This window comes from Bos mutus, chromosome 21, assembly GCF_027580195.1.
Source record: "Bos mutus isolate GX-2022 chromosome 21, NWIPB_WYAK_1.1, whole genome shotgun sequence".
Lineage (NCBI taxonomy): Eukaryota > Metazoa > Chordata > Mammalia > Artiodactyla > Bovidae > Bos > Bos mutus.
This window is the reverse complement of record NC_091637.1, coordinates 59,225,574-59,245,678: the sequence shown is the minus strand read 5'-3', so window position 1 is coordinate 59,245,678 and position 20,105 is coordinate 59,225,574. Positions and strand designations below refer to the sequence as shown.

Below are 20,105 nucleotides of genomic sequence, written 5' to 3'. Positions count from 1 at the left end.
AAAATATATTTATTTATGCTGGAGAAGACTCTTGAGAGCCCTTGGACAGCAAGGAGATCAAACCAGTCAATCCTAAAGGAAGTCAACCCTGAATATTCGTTGGGAGGACTGATGCTGAAGCTGAAGCTCCAATACTTTGGCCACCTCATGCGAAGAGCTGACTCATTAGAAAAGACCCTGATGCTGGGAAAGATGGAAGGTGGGCTGGAGGAGAAGGGGATGACAGAGCATGAGATGGTTGGATGGCATCACCGACTCAATGGATACGAGTTTGGGCAAACTCTGGGAGATAGTGAAGGACAGGGAAGCCTGGTGTGCTGCAGTCCCTGGGGTCACAAAGAGTCGGACACAACACAGTGACTGAACAACAACAATTTGTTTATGTCTTTGTTGGGTGTCAGTTGCAGTGCACAGGCTTCCCTCTAGTTGAGGTGCTCAAGCTCAGTAGTTGGGGTGCACAGGCTTAGTGGTTGCCCCCTGGCATGTGGGATCTTAGTTTCCTGACCAGGGATTGAACCCAAATCCCCTGCACTGGAAGGTGGATTCTTAACCACTGGACCACCAGGGAAGTCCCTGTTATGATGTTTTAAAAATCATCATTATTGGGACTTCCCTTGAGGTCCAGTGGCTAAGACTCTGCACTCCCAGTGCAGAGGTTTGGTCCCTGGTCAGGGAACTAGGTTCCCCATGGTGCAGCTAAGATCTGGTGCAGCCAAATAAATTAAAAAATTAAAGAAAAAATCATCATTATTAACTGGAGTTCCTAGTTGACATTAGGGTGCACTGTTTGGGTTGTGTATCCTATGGGTTTTGACAAGTGCGTAGTGACATTGCAGACGAGTGTCACCGCCTTAGGCTTCTCCCCAGAATTTCCTCTTTACGCCTCTGCCCTTCCCCAGAGCCCCTAGCAACCACTGACCTTGTTACTTCTTTCATTCAGCAATATGCACTTGAGTTTCCTCCGTGTCTTTTTGCGGCTAATAGTTCCTTTCCTTTTTCCACTGAATAACATCCCTCTGTGGGGATGTACCATTCAGTCTTTCACAGCCCTTTCCCCTGAGTCCAGGATCCGGTCTGAGATCACACATTACATTCAGTCATCGCACTTCTTTAGTTTCCTCTCCCGAGACCAGTCCTCGGTTTTCCTTGACCTTGACCTTCTCGAGTACAGGCCAGATATTTTATAGAATGTCCCTCAGGTTTGGGGTTTCTGGGGTGTTTCCTTGTTGTGAATTTCTGGAAAGAGTGTTGTAGAAGCGATGCTGTGTTCTTAGTGTATCTTATTGGGAGAGTGCGATTTCGATACACCCACCTCAGGACTGCAGATGCTGACTTGGATCACGTGACTAAGGTGGTAGCTGCAGGGATTTCTCACCATTTCTTTTGTAATTAAAGAGTCCTAACTGCTCCGCGACCCTGGAAATACAACACCTCTTTCTCACACGGTCGCGTTCTCCAGCTTCCCCGGGCCTCTTTCCCTCCCATGACTCACTCCCTGACGGTTCCTTCCTGCCAGCTCTGGTCCCCGACTCTAGGCCTCTCACACTCTCTGATCCATTTCTTGTCCAGGTCCCTCCTTCCAGCTTCAGTCCCAAGGCCCAAACCCGAAGGGCATCAACTTGAGAGACTGCTCAGACTCAGCGTGTCTGAAGCTGACCTCACTGTGTTCCCTGCGTCCAGACAAACCCCGGTCTCCATATAAGCAAAGCATCCTGACCACACAGTCTTCCAAGCTGGATGCCTCTGGATCACCCTGGACTGTCACTGACCTTAGTTCTGTCCTAGACGCAGAAGAGCCTGGATGTGCATGGATGTCAGATGAGGAAAGATGAGGGAAGGAAAAGCAGGGAAGGGAGCCTTGTGTCCATATATCTCCTGCTGAATGGGGCTCCATTTTCACTTGAGTAATGACAAGAGCACCCCTCGCTCCAATTGTTTCACCCAGAGGTTCTTCTCATCGATTAACCAAACTGCCCCAAAAGGCCAGCTCAGATGGCCTCACTGCCATCTGGTCAAAAACCAAGCCATGCGTGCAAACTCAGTTGCTTTGTCATGTCCGACCCTTTGCAACCCCATAGATTATAGCCTGCCAAGCTTCTTTGTCGATGTCCATGGGATTTTCCTAGGTAGGAATACTAGAGTGGGTTGCTGTTTCCACCTCCAGGGGATCGTACTGACCCACCCAAATCTTCTGCATCTCCTGCACTGGCAGGCAGATTCTATGTCACTGTACTTTCTGGGCCTCCCCAAAACCAAGCCAGGGGGCTGGAATAACACAGTTCTGTGGCCTGACCATCACATGCAGAGCTGCCCCGGGGAGGATACAATATTAACTCAGCCCCACCCAGCCACTACCATTCTGTCCCTGGGTGGGAGCTCTCTGCAGCCTCTGAGCACTCCTGGGAAGTGAGTTTGGGCTCTAACTCAGTGCTTTGGCACTGAGAACATAGTGAAGAAGATATTCAAAGTGTGTAGGTGGAGCCCAGCCTGGGATCTGTGATGCCCTCAGACTCCCTGGAGCATCAGGGAGATGCCCTTTCTGGGTTCTAGAGGAAACCCAGGGAGGGAAGCCAGCCAGTTTGAGGCTCTGCATCAGTGAGAGGGACCTTGAGGGACTGAGCTCATCGCTAAGTGAGAGTTAGTGATGGCCACTGGTGGGGCCCATCTTGAATTGCCAGAGAAAAGCTGACCCCTGCCCATCACCTTGAGCCCTTGGCACTGGTCTGGAGGCATCTTTGAGCTGGAGAATGAGGCCCAATCAGCTCCCGGAAAAGACCCTGAAAGCCCAAGTGGTGATGCCACGTGACTTTCACACTCAGGGCCCCAGGTCAGGGTGAAACCAGCTTCAGCGGAGGCCCAGGGGGCCTTTGGTCATTGTTGCTGCTGTTTGAAGAGTTCATTCATTCGTGCATTTCTGTCTTTGCTGGATCTGCATTGCTTTGCGTGGGTTTTCTCTAGTTGCGGCAGGCGGGGGCTACTGTTCGTTGTGGTGCACGGCCTTCTCACTGCAGGGGCTTCTCTTGTGGAGCACAGGCTCTAGAGTGCGGGCTCAGTGGTCGTGGGGCACGGGGTTAGCTACCCCACAGCACGTTGGATCTTCCTGGATCAGGGATCAAACCTGTGTTCCCTGCATTGGCAGGTAGGCGCCTAACCACTGGGCCACCAGGGAAGTCCTTGCTGCTGTTTCTTATGAGAAGTGCCATGTAGGGTGGGAGAAGGAGCCACGCTGACGATTTGAGCCTGTCCCTGTGACCTTGGGCTGCTTATTTCCCGTGGACTCAGTTTCTTCCTCTGAGAAATGGGCACAGGTACCTCCAGAGCTGGGCAGCAGCTCAGGAAACCCGCGAGCGTGGAGGTGAGCTGAATGTGGGGCTGGAGCACGCGTGGTGTTGTTCATTAACGTGTGGAGTCCGAATGTTCTGGGGAGCCATCGGCATGGTGTGGACAGTTCACAGACAGGTCAGTGAGTGTGTGCCTGGTCACATCATGGCACTAAGGGAGGAGCAGACAGTCAGACGCCCAGGAAGGGAAAGAGCCTTTTATTTCATTAACTGAGCAGATGTTTACTGAACATTACTGCAGATACAGCAATGAATCAAACTAGTGTAGACCCTGCCTCCAAGGATTGAAGGGGAACACAGACTTTGAAATCAGTAACCCAAAGGAAAGGTGTTGATCCATGAGAATATGTAAAGGGGCTTTTTTTGGTTTAGAGGCAGGGAAGTTCCCTCTGAGGAAGTGACTCACAAATTGAGATTAGAATAAACAGTAGGAGTGAACTAGATGCATTGGAGAAAGAAAGGAAATGGGTCTTCCAGCGGAAAGTATAAGCTTTGCAAAGGCCCTTTGGTCAAAGAATGTGAGGGCCTTTAAGGGACCAAGAAGGGTATTTAGGGAGAGCAGTGTTTTTCTCTCTGATGGGGCCGAGGATCTGGTCCTTGGAACCTGGGTGCAGGGGAAGCTTAGGGGGCTTGTAGAAGCCACCCGTCTTCCCTGGGGCCCATCACTTGGAGGAGGAAAGGAATGAGTGTTTGCCGAGCACCAGCTATGCATGTGAGTGTAGCCTCTGCTGCCTCATTTATCCTTGTGATTCTGGTAGGCAGGTGTCAGGCTCCCTTTGCCTCAGTAGAAGAAGGCTCTGAGGCTCAGAGAGGCTGAGTGACTTGTCCTAGGTCACACAGCTAGGAAGTGACAGGGCCAGGGTTAGAACCCAGGACTCCAAATCATTTCTTTCCCCCACATCCTTTTTCTTCAATGGCAGAAGATTCAATCACCCTTACTGTGATAAATTCTTCCTGCCAGGATTCCTCAAAACTCTAGAGCCCCAGGTTCATGGGAGATATTGAAGGACTCAAGCATTTAATCACCCTCTGTAATATGACCTGTTCCCTCCCCACCACCACATGCTGTCGACCCTCTACCTACTTCCACACCCTAAGCGGTGGGGAACGTCCTGAGGAAGCCCCTTCTCTCTTAGTTTTGTTGTGGTTCAGCTGCTCAGTCGTGTCCATCTCTTTGTGACCCCCTGGATTACAGCATGCCAGGCTTCCCTGTCCTTCACCATCTCCTAGAATTTGCTCAAACTCACATCCATTGAATCAGTGATGTCATCCAACCATCTCATGCTCTGTCTTCAATCTTTTTCCTCCCGCTTTCAATCTTTCCCAGCACCAGGGTCTTTTCCAATGAGTTGGCTCGTTGCATCAGGCGGCCAAAGTATTGGAGCTTCAGCATCAGTCTTTCCAGTGAATATTCAGGGTTGATTTCCTTTATTTACTTTTGGCTGCATCGGGTCTTAGGTGCAGCCTGCAGGATCCTTTGTTGGCGCACGTGGGCTTCTCTTTAGTTGTGGCACGTGGGCTCCAGAGCACGTGGGCTCAGTTGTTGTAGCACATGGGTTTGGTTGTGTGTGAAATCCTAGTTTCCTGACCAGCGACTGAGCCACATCCTGCTGCATTAGAAGGTAGAGTCTAACCACTGGACCTCCAGGGAAGTTTCGCCCCCTTGTCTCTGTGGATGGTTGTAACTGCACAGAATACACGTAGTACTTTCTATGGGGAAACTCAGGCACAGAGAAGCTCCCAGATCTGCAAAGAGCTGAGACTGTCAATTTCTTTGTTGGCTTCTTAGACAGTAGTTCATGCCTATTTATGTGTGTGTCTGTGTGTGTGCATTCACATATGTATTTTCTAAGTATGTGACAATAGTATTAAAATGTGTCTTCTCTTTTAAAGGGGATTTTAGAATCCAGGTCCCTTAAAGTGAAGATGTGAAATCTAAGTGAATAGACACATGACAGGCAGCAGGAGTCGTTGAAAAAGACCACTCTTTGTCAACACTTATAAATGCAAGAGAACTTTGGACCTTCAAAGACATTTGCCCCAGAGGATTGTGGCCAAGGCACAGCTCCTCACTTACATAAGCAAGGTAGTAGCTCTGAGAATGGAGAAGCAAACAGAAACAGGACCCTTAGACACAGATCTTCACTGACTGCTAAGTCACTTCAGTCGTCTCTGACTCTTTGTGACCCCGTGGACTGTAGCCCGCCAGGCTCCTCTGTCCATGGGATTCTCCAGGCAAGAATACTGGATTGGGTTGCCATTTCTTTCTCCAGGGGATCTTCCCGACCCAGGATTGAACCCATGTCTCTTACATCTCCTGCATTGGCAGGCGGGTTCTTTACCACTAGTGCCATCTGGGAAGTCCACCTCCACTGGGGAGACCATTAATTACAGGTTTTCAATTGTAGTGTGAACCTAGGTTAGGGTGTACCTATGTCTCACCCTCTTTCGCTCTCTTGGGTGGGTCAGAGATTTGGAGTCGGGCAAAGTCAGCATGAAATGTCAGCAGTCAAGTTAGAGCACTCATAGACTGAGGCATCAGTAGGTGAGCCCCTTAGTGGGGGTCAAGAGCACTTGGCAGCCAGGTCTGACCCTGCCTGGAAGCTATGGGAAAGTCTGTCTCTTCTGTGGACATCATTCAGCTATTTAAATGACTTAAATGGCACCCCACTCCAGTACTCTTGCCTGGAAAATCCCATGGATGGAGGAGCCTGGTAGGCTGCAGTCCATGGGGTTTCGAAGAGTCGGACACGACTGAGCGACTTCACTTTCACTTTTCACCTTCCTGCATTGGAGAAGGAAATGGCAACCACTCCAGTGTTCTTGCCTGGAGAATCCCAGGGATGGGGGAGCCTGGTGGCTGCCGTCTATGGGGTCACACAGAGTCAGACACGACTGAAGTGACTTAGCAGCAGCAATACACACACACATACACACACACTCCTGAAGTCACTGCTGAGATAAACCCAGCCAGGACTGCTTCTCCGTTGTGTGGGTTATAGGAAGTCTGTTTTTTACAAAATCAGTGCCTGGGATCTTTGGTGAGTGAGAACACTCGAAGCTGGAGGCATAGGGTCAAGTGTGATTAACCTGGAGGAGATAGCTGGGACAGGAGAGTGGGTGAGATCATTCAGGCATGAGGGAGAGAAACAGAAGTGCTCAGGTCAGACCATCCCAGGAACACCTGCGTGTTTCCTGTTACCACCATGCCCACCACCACCACCATCACTGCCGTCATCCTCACCAGTATCCCCATCACTATCATCAGCACCCTTCTCATCAGCATCATCACCATCACCGATATCAACACACGTACCATCAGCACCCTCACCGTCACTGTCGTCACCATCATCATCCTCCTCCTCGTGACCATCATCGGTACCATCATCATCATCACTTGACTTGGTACCCTGGAAAATGACTCTTTGGTTCCTCACGGAGCTAGTAGATATATTCTATAATAATAGTACTAGCCATAACAGCATATATACTTTTTAATTGCTGTATAATTATACTTTGCATCCTCGCCAAAACCTGGAAAATAGAGGTAGGTGTTTGATCCCCATTTTGCAGAGAAGGAAGCTGAGGCTCAGAGAAGTTACTGACTTGCCCAAAGGCACATAGCTATTGTGGGACAGTGTGCACTGGAGCCTAGATGGCCAAGTTCCTGAGAGCTGGGCCTCTGCCCTGTACCATGCTGTCCCTTGACGGTGGGGCCTCCACTTTATTGAGTGGACAGCTGTTGGCCCTGCATGCCCATGAAGCTGCAACTCAGCCAGTCCCTTGAGAACTTGGGAAATATTCTTTGGCTGCTTTCACGGATGTTGCCACAAAGAAGCTCATTAGGTATTTGGACATGTCAGGGTGTTGATGATGAAGATGGTGATGAGGAGCAAGGAGAGGGAGGAAAAGAAGAAGGAAGAGGGAGAGGAAGAGAAGATGAAGAAAGTGATGATGGAGAACACAGTGATGGGTGGCAGCGACGGTGCTGGTGGTGGTCATGGTGATGATGGTGATCATCATGGTGATTATGGTGGGGATGGTGGTGACTGTGACCTAGATAGTGGCAATAATTTTTGTGTTTTTTTATTGCTATTTTTTCGAACTTTTGTGTTAAGAGCTGACTTTTCCCCCCTTGAATGTGTCTTGTGTAACAGATGAGGGGACAGCCTCCTTTCACCAGCAACCCGTTTTTCCTGGGAACAGGGGGGCTCTGCATTGGGGCACATGGTGAGCCCAGAGGGGCACTGGCTATCCGAGGCCAACTGGGGCCCTGCAGGGCTGCTGTATGGTCTTGCCTGGGAGGGATTCTGACACAGAGGTCTTTAGTCATAACCCTGCAGATGGTAGCTTCACCCCACTGGCCAAACACATACACCAAAGATGGTGACGATAGTAATGATGCATAATAATCACGGCAGCAGCTTTGAGTCCCTACTATGTGCCAGGCTCGGCTTCATTGAATCCTCACTACAACTCTGTCAGGTAGGTACCATTATTCCTCCTATTTATAGAGGAGAAATCTGAAGTTTAGTGAGGTTGAATGACCTTCTTTAGATTCACACCCAGGATTCTTATAAACCAGGCAAAGATTAATGTGACAACGGACAAAGCCTGTAACTGTTTTATCCTGTTCCTCTCTTGCCTTGAGTGGTTTGAGAAAACTGGAGATCTTTGTTTCTGGGAGAACGGACATTAGCCCCACTTCACAGATGGGAAAACTGAGGCCGGGTGCAGCTGGAGAGTCAGCCCGGAGCCAGTGTGGCTCCTCATGTCGCCCGGGGGCCCTCCCCGCCCCTCGCCTCCCGTGCGGAGCCCCGAGCCCGCTCACGTCTTCCGCTCTGATTTTGCAGGCCACGCGCTGGCGAGGACTCAGCTCGCTCTGCCGGAAGGTATGCTGCGTGGCGCTCCCCCTGCAGCTGCTGCTGCTGCTCTTCCTGCTGCTGCTCTTCCTGCTCCCGGTCGGGGAAGAGAACCGCAGCTGCTTCCTGGCCAACAACTTCGCCCGCTCCCTCACGCTCATGCTCCGCTACGACGGGCCCCCACCCACCTAGCCCCCTTCCCCCCACCGGGGGCATTCGGGGGATGCTCTTCTCCAAACTTCCAGCTGCCCCAGCCTGGGGGACCTGGAAACAGAGGCAGGCCAGAGCCCTCTGGGCTGCATCCATGTAAATACTATATCGATGTTCTCAGAACAAAATTACCTTTTTATACAGTGTTGTCTCACTCTATTTATACTAAATGTGTACTGCGTGTGACTGAGGGGATAATGCATAGCCATTTCTTTTATATGCTCTGTATGTAAATGCTCAGTATGTATCATTTCACATATGCCCTCTATTTGTCATTGGGAAAATTCCCAACAGTGTTTTTGTCCCATGGGATCTTGTAGCATTTTGGCCTTGGTCTGCAGTCAGCCCTGGAAAGCAGGGACAAGAACGTGTCGCTTGTATGGCCATCTCCTATCCAGAAACCAAGCCCAACATCCAGATGTTCGTGAAGAGGACTCTGAGCCGTCGACACGGAAGAATGGCGTTGGCCCTCGCTCAGAGCCCACTGACTCTTGGTCTAGGTACAGTCAGGACAGCCGTGCTCCTCTAGGCTTCAGAGTGACTGCAGACTAGACGCTGTGGGTGAGAAGCAGAGAAAGGGCTGATTCGGGGCTGGCCCAGGAGCAGCAGTGAAACATGGCAAGTGAGAGTGAAATTAATGGAGGAAAGAAGAACTCCAAGGAGCACGCCCGGAACTAAGCAAAGCACAGCAGAAGGGGGACCTCGGGGAGCCTGAATAGCCCAGACCAGTGAGAAAGGTCCGTGGTCTGAGTCTTCAGGGAACGGTTAGGTCATGCTGCCCATGTTCTCTGCTCTGCTTGGGAATAAAATGAAGGAGAAGGAGCTTATTGTCAAGATTCCCACGTGGAAGGATAAGTACAATGTCTGTAGCACCCAAGTGTCTGACAGTGCCGGAAAGATGTGTTACCTCCATCGCGCCGAGGCTGAGTTTTTCATCATCTGCGGCTCCGGCTGAAGGGACAGAGGGAAGCATCTGACCCACCAGGGACCAGAGATCGGGGGTCCAAGACAGAGAGGAGGGGTCATCCGCAGAGCTCAGCCAGTCTGGAGGGCTCTCTCCTCCTTCCAGAAGGGACTTTGGAGAGAGCTGGGTCCTCTGGGCCATGAATGTCCCACACAGGTGCCCACAAGGGACCCAGGGTCCAGATGCCCCAAACCAAGCCCTCTCTGCAAGCGCTTGGCAGTCGGGCCCATGAGCCACCTGGGCCTTGAGGCTGGAAATATTGCATTGGCCAAAAAGTTCATTTGGGTTGTCTGTAACATCTTATGGAAAAACCAAACGAACTTTTGGGTCAACCCAATACATCCCTTCCTCCCCAGGGAGTTCTGGAATGGTTCCTGTGTTTCATCACTGGATCCTATTTTCCCCAAATCAACACTAAAGTTTCCTTTTTAAAAAATGCTTAGTGACCATTCTTTACCGATTGATTTTGTCTGTTCGGCTATGCATAGGAGACCAAGAGGGGATTCTTCAGGCCTTTGAAACCAGTGTCACAGACGCAGAAAGGCCTTTAAACAGAGGGGAAGCTGAAGACTCCGGAGGGTCCAGGCCCCCAGCACTGTGCCCCCCTCCCCCACACTGCCCTCTGAGCCTCACAGAACTGGGAAGAGCTGGACACTCACAGGGCAGGAAAGCAGGGTCGCAGAGAGGAGACCTCCAGGCTGATGTATAAAGTGAGCTTTCCTCCAGATATTCAGAGACCAAGCCACAAGGCCATTCTCCATGGGTGGCGGCTTTCCTGGAAAATCTGGGGCTGCGTGAACCAAGACCTCCGGCCCAGGCGACTGAGCCCAAATCCTGACTGGGTTGACTGTGGCGGGGCCTTTGAACATCTCCATGCAGGCGGAGACCCAGAGAGGGGAAGTAACTTACCCAGAGCCACACAGCGGCGGCGGCTAAGGCCAGAGCGGATCCTGGTCACTGTTGCCTCTGGGTGGTACCCGGCTCACTGTCGTGCCCCACCAAATCTGTAACTTCAAACAGGCTTGAGTGACATGAATTCAGTTGGGTCACGTGTCCTACGTATCAGGGAGGGAGAATCTGTAATGTGTGGGCTGGTGGGAGGAAATGAACATATATTTTTTAAACTTTGATACCATAGAGCTTGTTTGCATAACTTTTTTTTTACAAAAAAAGGAGAATTGATATTTTCATTACTTTCATATAAAGACAGTTGTGATATGACATAACCATTGTGTACTGGTGCTTCTCAAGTGTTATCTCTTTTGTTTAAAAGTAGGTGCAGATAATTATGAATTTTATGATGTTCTAGCTTCCTGAGGACCAACCTCAAAGAGCTTTCACGTGCCTTTTGAGAAGGTGTCACGGTGGGACCTTCATGCATGTATTTTTGTCTGTCCCCTGGAGGATGAGAGGTGGTAAGACGTGTCAAGTTCACTGCCCAGTCCAGTGGTGTGTGTCTGTGTGTTGTGTGTGTGTGCACATGTGCAATGTGTGTGAGAGACAGAGACAGGGAGAGAGGAAGGGAGAAAGAGAGAAAGAGGGAGAGAGAGAGAGAGAGACAAAATGATGGAGAGAGAGGGGGGGAGAGAGAGACGAGGAAGATGAAGAAGAAGTGGGGGAGGGAAGGGGAGGGGAAGGAAGACAGAAACACAGGGGAGCCTGATCAAAGCTGCCGCTGCCCTCCTGAGCTGTCTCTCGATCACCTGATGCCGGGCTCCCTGCCCCAGGTTGGCCTTATCTGGGCGGTGCGGGTGGGGCGGGGAGGGGTCCCTGCCTGCTCTGTGAATCCGTGGCTTCCTTTAAGGGTCTGTTATCTGTGTGTCCCACTGGGGCAGCACAGTGATCTCCAGCAAGCCTCTCACATCCCTGGCCCAGTCAGGACTGCGCCCTAATTTCTTCTCTCGTGGGAACTCAGCTACCAGGGTTGGGGCTCCGCCTGTTCCTCTCACTCCAATAGGATTGTCACCTGTCTGGGTCAGCAACAGAGGAGAGGGCATGTGGCTGTGAGCGATGGGTGCAGGTTCAGCATGAAACACATGGGCATCTGCCCCCATGACTGCATCCACGGCAGACATCAATAATCGACCAGCAAGCCCTTCCCCTCCCCAAGGACCTCAGAGGTCTTCACAGTCCTTCTCAAAACCAGTCCAGGCAGCTGCTGCCAATCACTCACATTTGTCATGTGAGAAAAACCCGTTTGACATCCTTGTACCCAATCCTAGTGCCCTCAGAAAACTCTCAATTCTGGCCTCCTTTTTAATTTTAAAATTAGGGTGTCCCCAATCACTTCCCTTTCGTCCAGCCCCTAGGGGAGACAAACTAACCCCAGAAAGCAGGTGATGGGCTGAATTATCACACAGGACTTTTCAGAAAAGCAGATAGAGTAGGGAATGCTAGATTGCCAGTGTTGGTATAGACTGTCTTGGTCCAACTTTTTGCCCATTTTACAGATGAGAAAACTGAGGTCCTGACAGCTCCTCCTCACCCAGTGAATTCAGAGAATTCGTTCAAGAGGTGAGGATAGATCTCTGCACCCACTGAGTGACAGAGTGACCCTGCTCAGTGCTGAGCAAGGTGGAGCTGGAGCTCTGGTGTTAAGAGATTGTGACCTTTGGTAAGTCACCTGCCATGTCCCAGTAGCCCCTGGTAAAAGGGGAAATTAACCCCGGAACATCCCATCCCTATTTGCAATGTTGGATATTCTGGGAAGATGATGGTGGGCTTCTGTCTTGAGGCAGAATCTCTAGAGTCAGCCATAAACGTCAGAACCTCTTCTACCAACTTGCACTTAAATCAGGGGATATTGCTCATCCCTCATCGTGAGAAGTCAAGAGGTGGGCAGCTGTTGGTATCATTTCCTCAGTTCAGAGATGTCAGAAACAAGGTTTCTGAGGCTCTCTTTTATTTCCCTTATGATTACCTCATGGCCCAATATGCTTGCTCTACCTCCAGATTTTTCATCTGGATTCCAATTGGAAGAAGGAGAATGAGCTGGCTAGAAAATTTTCAGGAGCTTTCCCAGAAGCCCCATCCAGACACTACTGTTACATCTCATAGGTCAGAACCATGTGACATGGTTCCTTGACATTTGCAAGGAGTCTGGAAATACATCCCCCCAACAAAACGGGCAGCTCTTAGCAAGAAGGAGGGGTTGAGTGGATTGGGGTATCACTTAGGTGTCTCTGCCTAGTCATCTTGACCCTCTGTGTCTTGGTTTCACACTCTCAGCAGAACTCAGGGGCATTCATCACTGAGGGGTGAGAATGACCTTACCAACACTGCCCCCCACCTGCCTCCCCAGGTGATGGGGGTCCCTGAGTCCTTCGAGTCCCTCCCCCTTTGGAAGGCATCATAGCTTTTCCCTCTGTACTCAGGACACTTCTAGACCCACTTTCTTGCAAATAAATCAAGTGCCCTTCTTGACCAGAGTGTGTGCAAAGGCAGTCCCCTACCCCCCACCCCATCCTGTCTGTGTAGACCCAGGGATAAGCTTTTTAACACTTTTGTGTTTGAATTCAGCCCAGGAAATTTATAGTTCCTTCAATTTCTTCTGGAACATGAGTTACTCCTGGGGACACATCCTGAAAAGAGAAGCTTTCTGAGCTTTTCCAGGCTTCCCCCCGCCCATTTTCCAGCTAAGCCCCCAAAAGAGAACTTGGGAGGACACACAGCCCAGGTGGCTCCCCGCATCCGCCTGATGGAGCCCACGGCACCTCCAGCAGAGGGGCAGATTCAAAAGACTTAGACCATCACTTCTTAGTTTCAATTATAAGAGAAAGGCCTCCTGTTTGTCAAAGTGAGAAAAAGTGGAAATCATTTTTTTTAAGAAGTTAAAAAGACAAAAGCTCACCATCTAAAAACAGATCAGGCAGAGCACCCAGAGCCTTTGAGAATAGTCAGCCTATTCAGCATCCTTCAGTGCCTGCCTTTTGGTTGTCATGGTAACGGGACAGCTGCTTACAGGTTGGTACCCAAGCACCTTGTCCAGACGGGGGCCAGGAATCCTACAGAGGGACCTCAGTTTTCCCAAAAGGCCCCAGGCTTCCTTTCAGGAAAGTTTACTTCTGAGCTCGGCAACCAGAGCTCAGGGAGGCAGCCCTTCTTCCTGTTCTGATGGAAATGAGAGGGAAGAAACAAACAGGGCCTGCAAGCGGACCCTGACTTCTTCCAAAAGCCCATGGCATGAAGTCCTAGTCTTGTTTTTAGGTGATGAAACCAGAGGACAGAGAGGGTTAGCAGTCTCCCTAAAAGCAACCAGCTAGTGGGCAAGTGGTCGAGCTGGGACTTGCACCATGGATGATGGGCTCCAGGCATCTCCTCTTCAGCCTCAACTGCTTTTCTTTCCTTGGCAGGCCTGGGTTGCTGCTGCTTTGGTAGCTGGTTAGCTAGTTGAAGGGCTTCCCAAATGGCTCAGCGGTAATGAATCCCTCTGCCAATGCAGGAGATGCAGGTTCAATCCCTGGGTTGCGAAGCTCCCCTGAGAAGACAGTGGCGACCCACTCCAGTATTCTTGCCTGGGAATTCCCATGGATGGAAGAGCCTGGTGGGCTACAGTCCATGGGGTCGCAAAGAGTTGGACACGACTGAGCGCATGTTCACAGCGGCTAGTTGAGGGTAATGTCCCAGAGCAGGACTTCTTTCCGATGCCCAGTCCCCCAGGGAGCTGGCAACACCAGGGTGATGTGCTGGGAGACGGAGGCAGGGTGCTTCCCTCCCCTGCAAAAATAGAAACAGACCGCCTCTGCAGGGCAGCTGGAGGGCAGGGTCGGCTTTGGGCTGTCACTGCCTGTAGGCCTGTTCTGATTCCTTCTACTGGAGGGAAGAAAGAGGCGTTTTCTCTGCAGAAACAGTGGCCTTGCATGTTCTAGAAGTTTCATGGGTGAGGAAGAAATGGACAGAGAAGTTTTGTGTGAACGTGGTGTGTGTGTGTACACGTGTGTGTGGGAGGCGGGAATGGGTGTGTTCTACACACTCCTCTCCACCCAGAAGCACAGAGGCGCAGCCCCTGTTTCCTGCCCTGAGCTTGTGGACGACAGATCCATCAGCCCATGGTCTCTGGGACCCTCAGGGTGACCACGCTGGACCCAGGATGTGTCCCCTGATTCCAGCATTTTATGCCTCTTGAGGGGAGCCACCGGCTGGTCTCCACACAAGGGGAGGGCAGCTGACCCCCGAGGTCTCTGCCTTCTGAAAAGCTCCCTAAGGCTGGTTTGGAAACATGCCTTCGCTTTTTACTGGGCTGGCACGCAACCTGCTCAGAGAGGAAGACTCCATTCACAGGGTCCTAGTTTGCCCATTTCTATCTTACTCTGTCTGTTAGAAACCCGTGATGTTCAAAGAGGCTAAAAAAAACAACAGGAGATCATCATCGAACAGCTCGAGAATGCTGGCTTCTGTCCATTTTTCTGCTCTCAGCCACTATTTCTTAAAACATTTATGATCTCAATGTATGTGGTTGAGGAATGACTAGCTCTGTGTTCACTTTTCAATTATGTTTGATTTTGTAGGGCTCCTCTGAGGAAGGATCAGCTTTGATTCTTTTCATTTGCTTATGTATATTCATTCCATGTTTTCTTCCAGGAAAGGTTTAAGGCAAGATTTGAGTGTATACATGGTTAACATGGTCATTGTAGGGCTAGAAATAACCTCTTTTTTGAGCATACAATCTATTTTTAACCAATCAATGGACTGGCTAATTAAAAAAAAAAAAAAATGTATCCGGGATCCAAAGGAAGAAAGGAAGAAACCAGTGGCTGATCGTGGAATATGTTGAGCACCTAAGATGACGGAAGCAGGAAAAATGGCAAGTTTTTAGTACGAGTTTTGGAGGTATCACTATCCCCCACCCGCCCATTTCAAGTCCAGAAGACCAACCCTCTCATCCCAAAACACACGAGCTTGATAGATTTGTTAGTTTCTCTTGTCCCCCTCTCCCAAGTCAGGGCTCAGGAACCAGAGGGTCCCACACCTCCCCAGAACTCCACGTGGAGGCATCGCCACCTTCCTGCAGTCTGTCTACCATCAGTCAAATCCACAGAGGCAAAAATCAGCCCATCCTTGCCCTTGAAACCCGGTGACACTAGCCGAGTACCGACCAGCTATTCATGTGGCTGGACTGGTCTGGTTAAGGTTGGGCGAGCCAGGTGAGGGCACAGTCCGGTGTGTGTGTGTGTGTGTGGATGCTGTGTCCGTGGGTTTTGTCGTCAAAAGCAAACTAATTTTTTATCATTGTTTAAAATGTCCTACTATGTAAACAGTAGGCACAGGGACCATATTCACTCCTGTCGTATTGTTTGTGCTGGTGAAACACGCATTTGTAACAAATTAAGCTTTCTGGGAAGGCAAGCAGAGCGGGGAGCCCAGGGACTGCCTTGGAACATGTGTGTCTTATCTCAGTTCATATCAAGTCCAAAAGCAGCCAAGAGCCTCCCCTGCCTTCCCTGCTGGGGACCAGGAGGGACTCCAGGGCCCTTGGAAATTCTCCTCTGTGCTCTGTTTTAAAGTCGCGTGAAGCTTCCGTCCCCTTCCTGTTGTTCAAGCTGGAAATGGCCATGTTCTCAAAGATGGCTCGACATTTTGGCTGTTGCTTTATGTTTCCTACAATGTATCTGCCTTATGTTTGGAAATAAAAATCTCTATTTTGGCCTATGAAGCGTTGTGTGGTTTGCAAGTTTCTTTTTCTGAGATTAAGGGGTGTGTCTGAAGAGGTTATAAGGAGAAAGATGCCGTGTGGCCAAGGCTGACTGAGGGATGAACCCTGATTTCTGGGCAGAACGAGGGCCCGGTTTATGCAGGGGTTGGGGTCAAGGCAATAGCATCTCTCAGTCCAGCGTGAGCATCGCATCAGCTGGGAAGCATCTTCTAAAGCTCTGCCTGCATCTCCCCAGATCTCCTGGGTCACAGGGTCAGGGATGGGGACAGTCCAAGCAAATTTTAGAAATTCCAAAATGCACGCTGACTAGAGAAATGGCCCCAAACAGATCCAGGCACAAGGAGCTAACAGAAGGTTTCTTCTAACACTGCTCCCAGCCCCTGGATCAGAGCCCCATTGTGAAGGTTTGTTTAACAAACAGTTCTTAGGCTCCGGGATCTGGTTTCCTAACCCACAGCGCATTGAATGCTGCAAGCAGAGGACACATTTTTAGAATCAGAAGAAGGGCAATCCCAAGCCCAGGTTCCAGGAAAAGTCTTAAGAAACCAGCAAGGAAACCCAGTTGATGAAGTCTCCTAATTTAGGGCCCCAGCTTGCCAAGAAAAGGGAAAGTTACGTTCAGAATCTGCTGACAAAGGCAGAGATGTTTGTACTTCAATCTAGAACACGTTCCAGGAGAAGGATTTAAAACAGAAAGGCTAGGACTTCCCTGCTGGTCCAGTGGTTAAGAATCTGCCTTCCGATGCCAAGAACACAGGTTCTGTCCCTGTGTTCCCAGGGCAACTAAGTCCACACGGTGAAGACCCAGCACAGCCGAAAAACAACAGCCCCCCGCCACTGCCACCCCGAAACCAGAAAGTCTCTGCCCCTTGCATAATTTACTCCCCACATTTTAAAAATCTGCCATTGTTTTAATAATGCGAGTAATAGTTTTTCTAATTTGTTATCTTAAGAAATCTCCCTCACCTTTTGGGAGGAGAGAGAGAAGTGATGTGTGTGTAATCCCTCATTCCTAAAGTGCTGGGAAAAGGTAGAACCAGGTTCTCGACTCTTCCTTAACCTAAGCAGCATCCAGACAGTGAATGAGAAAGCCCTGCTGCTGCTGCTGCTGAGTCGCTTCAGTCGTGTCCGACTCTGTGTGACCCCATAGACGGCAGCCCACCAGGCTTCTCCGTCCCTGGGATTCTCCAGGCAAGAACACTGGAGTGGGTTGCCATTTCCTTCTCAATGCATGAAAGTGAAAAGTGAAAGTCCAGTCGCTCAGTCGCGTCCGACTCTTAGCGACCCCAGCCTACCAGGCTCTTCTGTCCATAGGATTTTCCAGGCAAGAGTACTGGAGTAGGGTGCCATTGCCTTCTCCGAGAAAGACCTGGAACCTTCTAATTGAAGACTGGGTTCCACAGCACATGCCCTAGGGTTCGTTGAAATCACTCTCTGAGGTTCCCCCCACACCGATCTTAACATGCTTTACTTTAAATTTATTTTCTTCTTTTTAAAAAATGTTTACTGAAATCTAGTTGCATTATAATGCTGTGTTAGTTGCAAGTGTACAGCAGTGATTCTCTCTCTATATACATATATATATTCTTTTTTAGGTTCTTTTCCATATGATAGGTTATTACAAGACCTTGAGTATAGTTCCCTGTGCTCTACATCTGAGTTTTTGACTTGGTAGAGCAGCTCTGCAGACAAAGATCAAAGAATGGAACTGTCTGTTCTGTTTGGAGGGGGTCCTTGGTGGCCACAGGTCACCCTTGTTGAATGGCGACCAGTGACAAAAGACAGGATGACTTTTCACCGTCAGACTCCGATAAGAACAGGATTTGTTTGCAACAAGGAACTTCAGACTGGAAGAAGCGAATCCACCAGGCATCTCAGGCCCCACCAGCTAAAGTCTCAGGGTAAGGCTGTGTACCTCCTTTTTCTTCTTTTGGCTGTGCCAAGTATTTGCAGCTGCACAGGCTTCTCTCTGGTTGTGGTGCACGAGCTTCTCATCGCGTGGCTTCTCTTGCCGCAGAGCCCTGGCTTCAGTAGTAGCAGCATGTGGCCTCTAGAATGCAGGCCCCATAGTTGTGGCACATGGGCTTTGTTACCCTGAGGCCTGTGGGATCTTCCTGGGCCAGGGATCAAACTCATGTCTCCTGCACTGGCAGGCAGATTCTTTACCACTGAACCACTAGGGAAGCCCCGGCCGCATACCCTTGAACAGACCCTTACAATCATGGGGCCAGAGATACGGAAGCCTCGTTCTCCTAATCTCCTAATTAGTCCTCAAAAGATAAAGCATGCCCCTTAGGTGAATATAGAATTGATCATGGTGTTCCTGATTTTAAGAAGCTTTAATTTGCATAATGGAATATTATGCCGGGCATCATATATGGTAATTAAGCATGCTATACATGTTTATTTCTACAACAGCGGCTTCCAATCTTGGGTCAGAAGTTTCAGCGTTAAAACACTGATTCGGCGGGAAAACTAGATTCAGTCTCTTTTGTTTTAATTTCACACCTTTGGGGGAATCTAACTCACTGTGAAAGTTACATTAAACACACACATGGTTTCTAAACCTTTACAGAACTCTCTCTCCTACTCCTGGCTGGGTGATTAACTCATTTTTATGACTATGCTTTTTTTTCTTTTTCCCACAACCAGGCATGCTATGGAAGTAATTATCTTACCTCTGTTTTCGTCTGTGGCTTCCAAGCCCAGCCGTGACATGTTTAATTGGAGAGATTCATCATCTTTTGTTGGAAGCCCCTTGGTGAGGACATTATTCACTGCTTGGCCTTGGTCCCTCCCATCACCGTCTCGCCAACCCTGGCTCCAACAGTTCTTGCCATGACCTTTCTCCACCCTGCTTCCCCCAATTACACACTGAGATGGGCCACTGGCTTGAAGCCTCCGTCACTGGTACGGCCATTGCCCTTCCCCGTGCATCCTAGTACCTGCTCCCGGCTCCCGCTTGGTCTTCATTTCGGCTTCTGCTGCCAATTTCTAACAGGAGGGCTCCTCTACCAATGGACATCAAGGGTAATTGTTCCAAATTGTCCTGCCGCATGGCCTCTCTCACTTGGAGGGTACATTTTCCCCATCCTTGAGCATGTGCAAATAATTGAGGCCCTTTTGCTTTGGAATAAGCTGATGAGATGACAAAAAGAAAAGTAAAATTTTAAAAAGGAAGCCAAATGGAAGGTGGTAGCCTGGATTGCATCCTGGAATAATCAGAGGATATTGGCTGAACACCTGATGAAATGCAAATGAAGTCTGTAGCCCTGTTAATAATACTGGCCAGTGTTAGTGTCTTGGTTTTGAAAAATTTCCCATGTGACATAAGACGTGAGCGTTAGATGAGATCAGGTGAAGGATATATGGGAACTTTGTGCTCTTTTTGCAACTTTTCTAAAATTATTCCAAAATAAATGTTTTTAAAATATATATTTTTATGGCCTTGGAAAAAAATTTGAGCATACTTTTTGGCCCTTAATGTGAATGCTTAAAATGGGGATGACTGTTCTCGGAGCAGGATTGGAGGCAACCTGATCTGTGTTTGGCTCTTAGCAACTGCATCACAATCTCAATTGACCTTGAGAAAGTTCTTCAATCTTCCTGAGTGATTCAAAGGGATGTGGTTGTGGGGATGAATGAGGCTATACTGAAGAGCTTGTACAGGGCTTGGCACAGAATAAACACTTAACATCGGGAGCTATTTATTCAACTCCCTTCCTAGCGGCTTCCTCAGTCATGCTAGGCAGGTTCAGAAGAAGTGTCATGTTTTAGCCATCTGAACTTGGAGTTTCTAGGATACTTAGCTTGATTCCAAAGTACTTCCCTGTAACAACTGTTAGGGGTTTGGGGTGTCCCCTGTGGGCTTGCAAGTGTCCTAGAGATACTTGTTGGGGGAGATTCTGGAATCAGGATTCAGTTGCAGACAATAGAATCCACTCTAACCAGTATGAGAAAGCATTCATTATGAGATGTTAGGCCGATGGGGCTCAAAGAGTCAGACAGGACTTGGAGATTGAACAACAACAAAATTAGGTGGTTTGCAAAATTGTTGGAAAAAATGGAAGTAGTGG

At 49.5% G+C, this 20,105-nt stretch overlaps 1 protein-coding gene across 1 annotated transcript in view; it reads left to right on the top strand.

Moving 5' to 3' along the window:
• The window catches only part of SYNE3 (spectrin repeat containing nuclear envelope family member 3), a 65,613-nt gene extending 49,590 nt beyond the window's left edge, over nt 1-16,023 (top strand). Inside the window, 1 exon segment of the mRNA XM_005894257.3 lies at nt 8,195-16,023. Coding sequence (XP_005894319.2) covers nt 8,195-8,395 — 201 coding nt within the window. The 3' untranslated portion in view covers nt 8,396-16,023.
• The last annotated feature ends 4,082 nt before the right edge of the window (nt 16,024-20,105 follow it).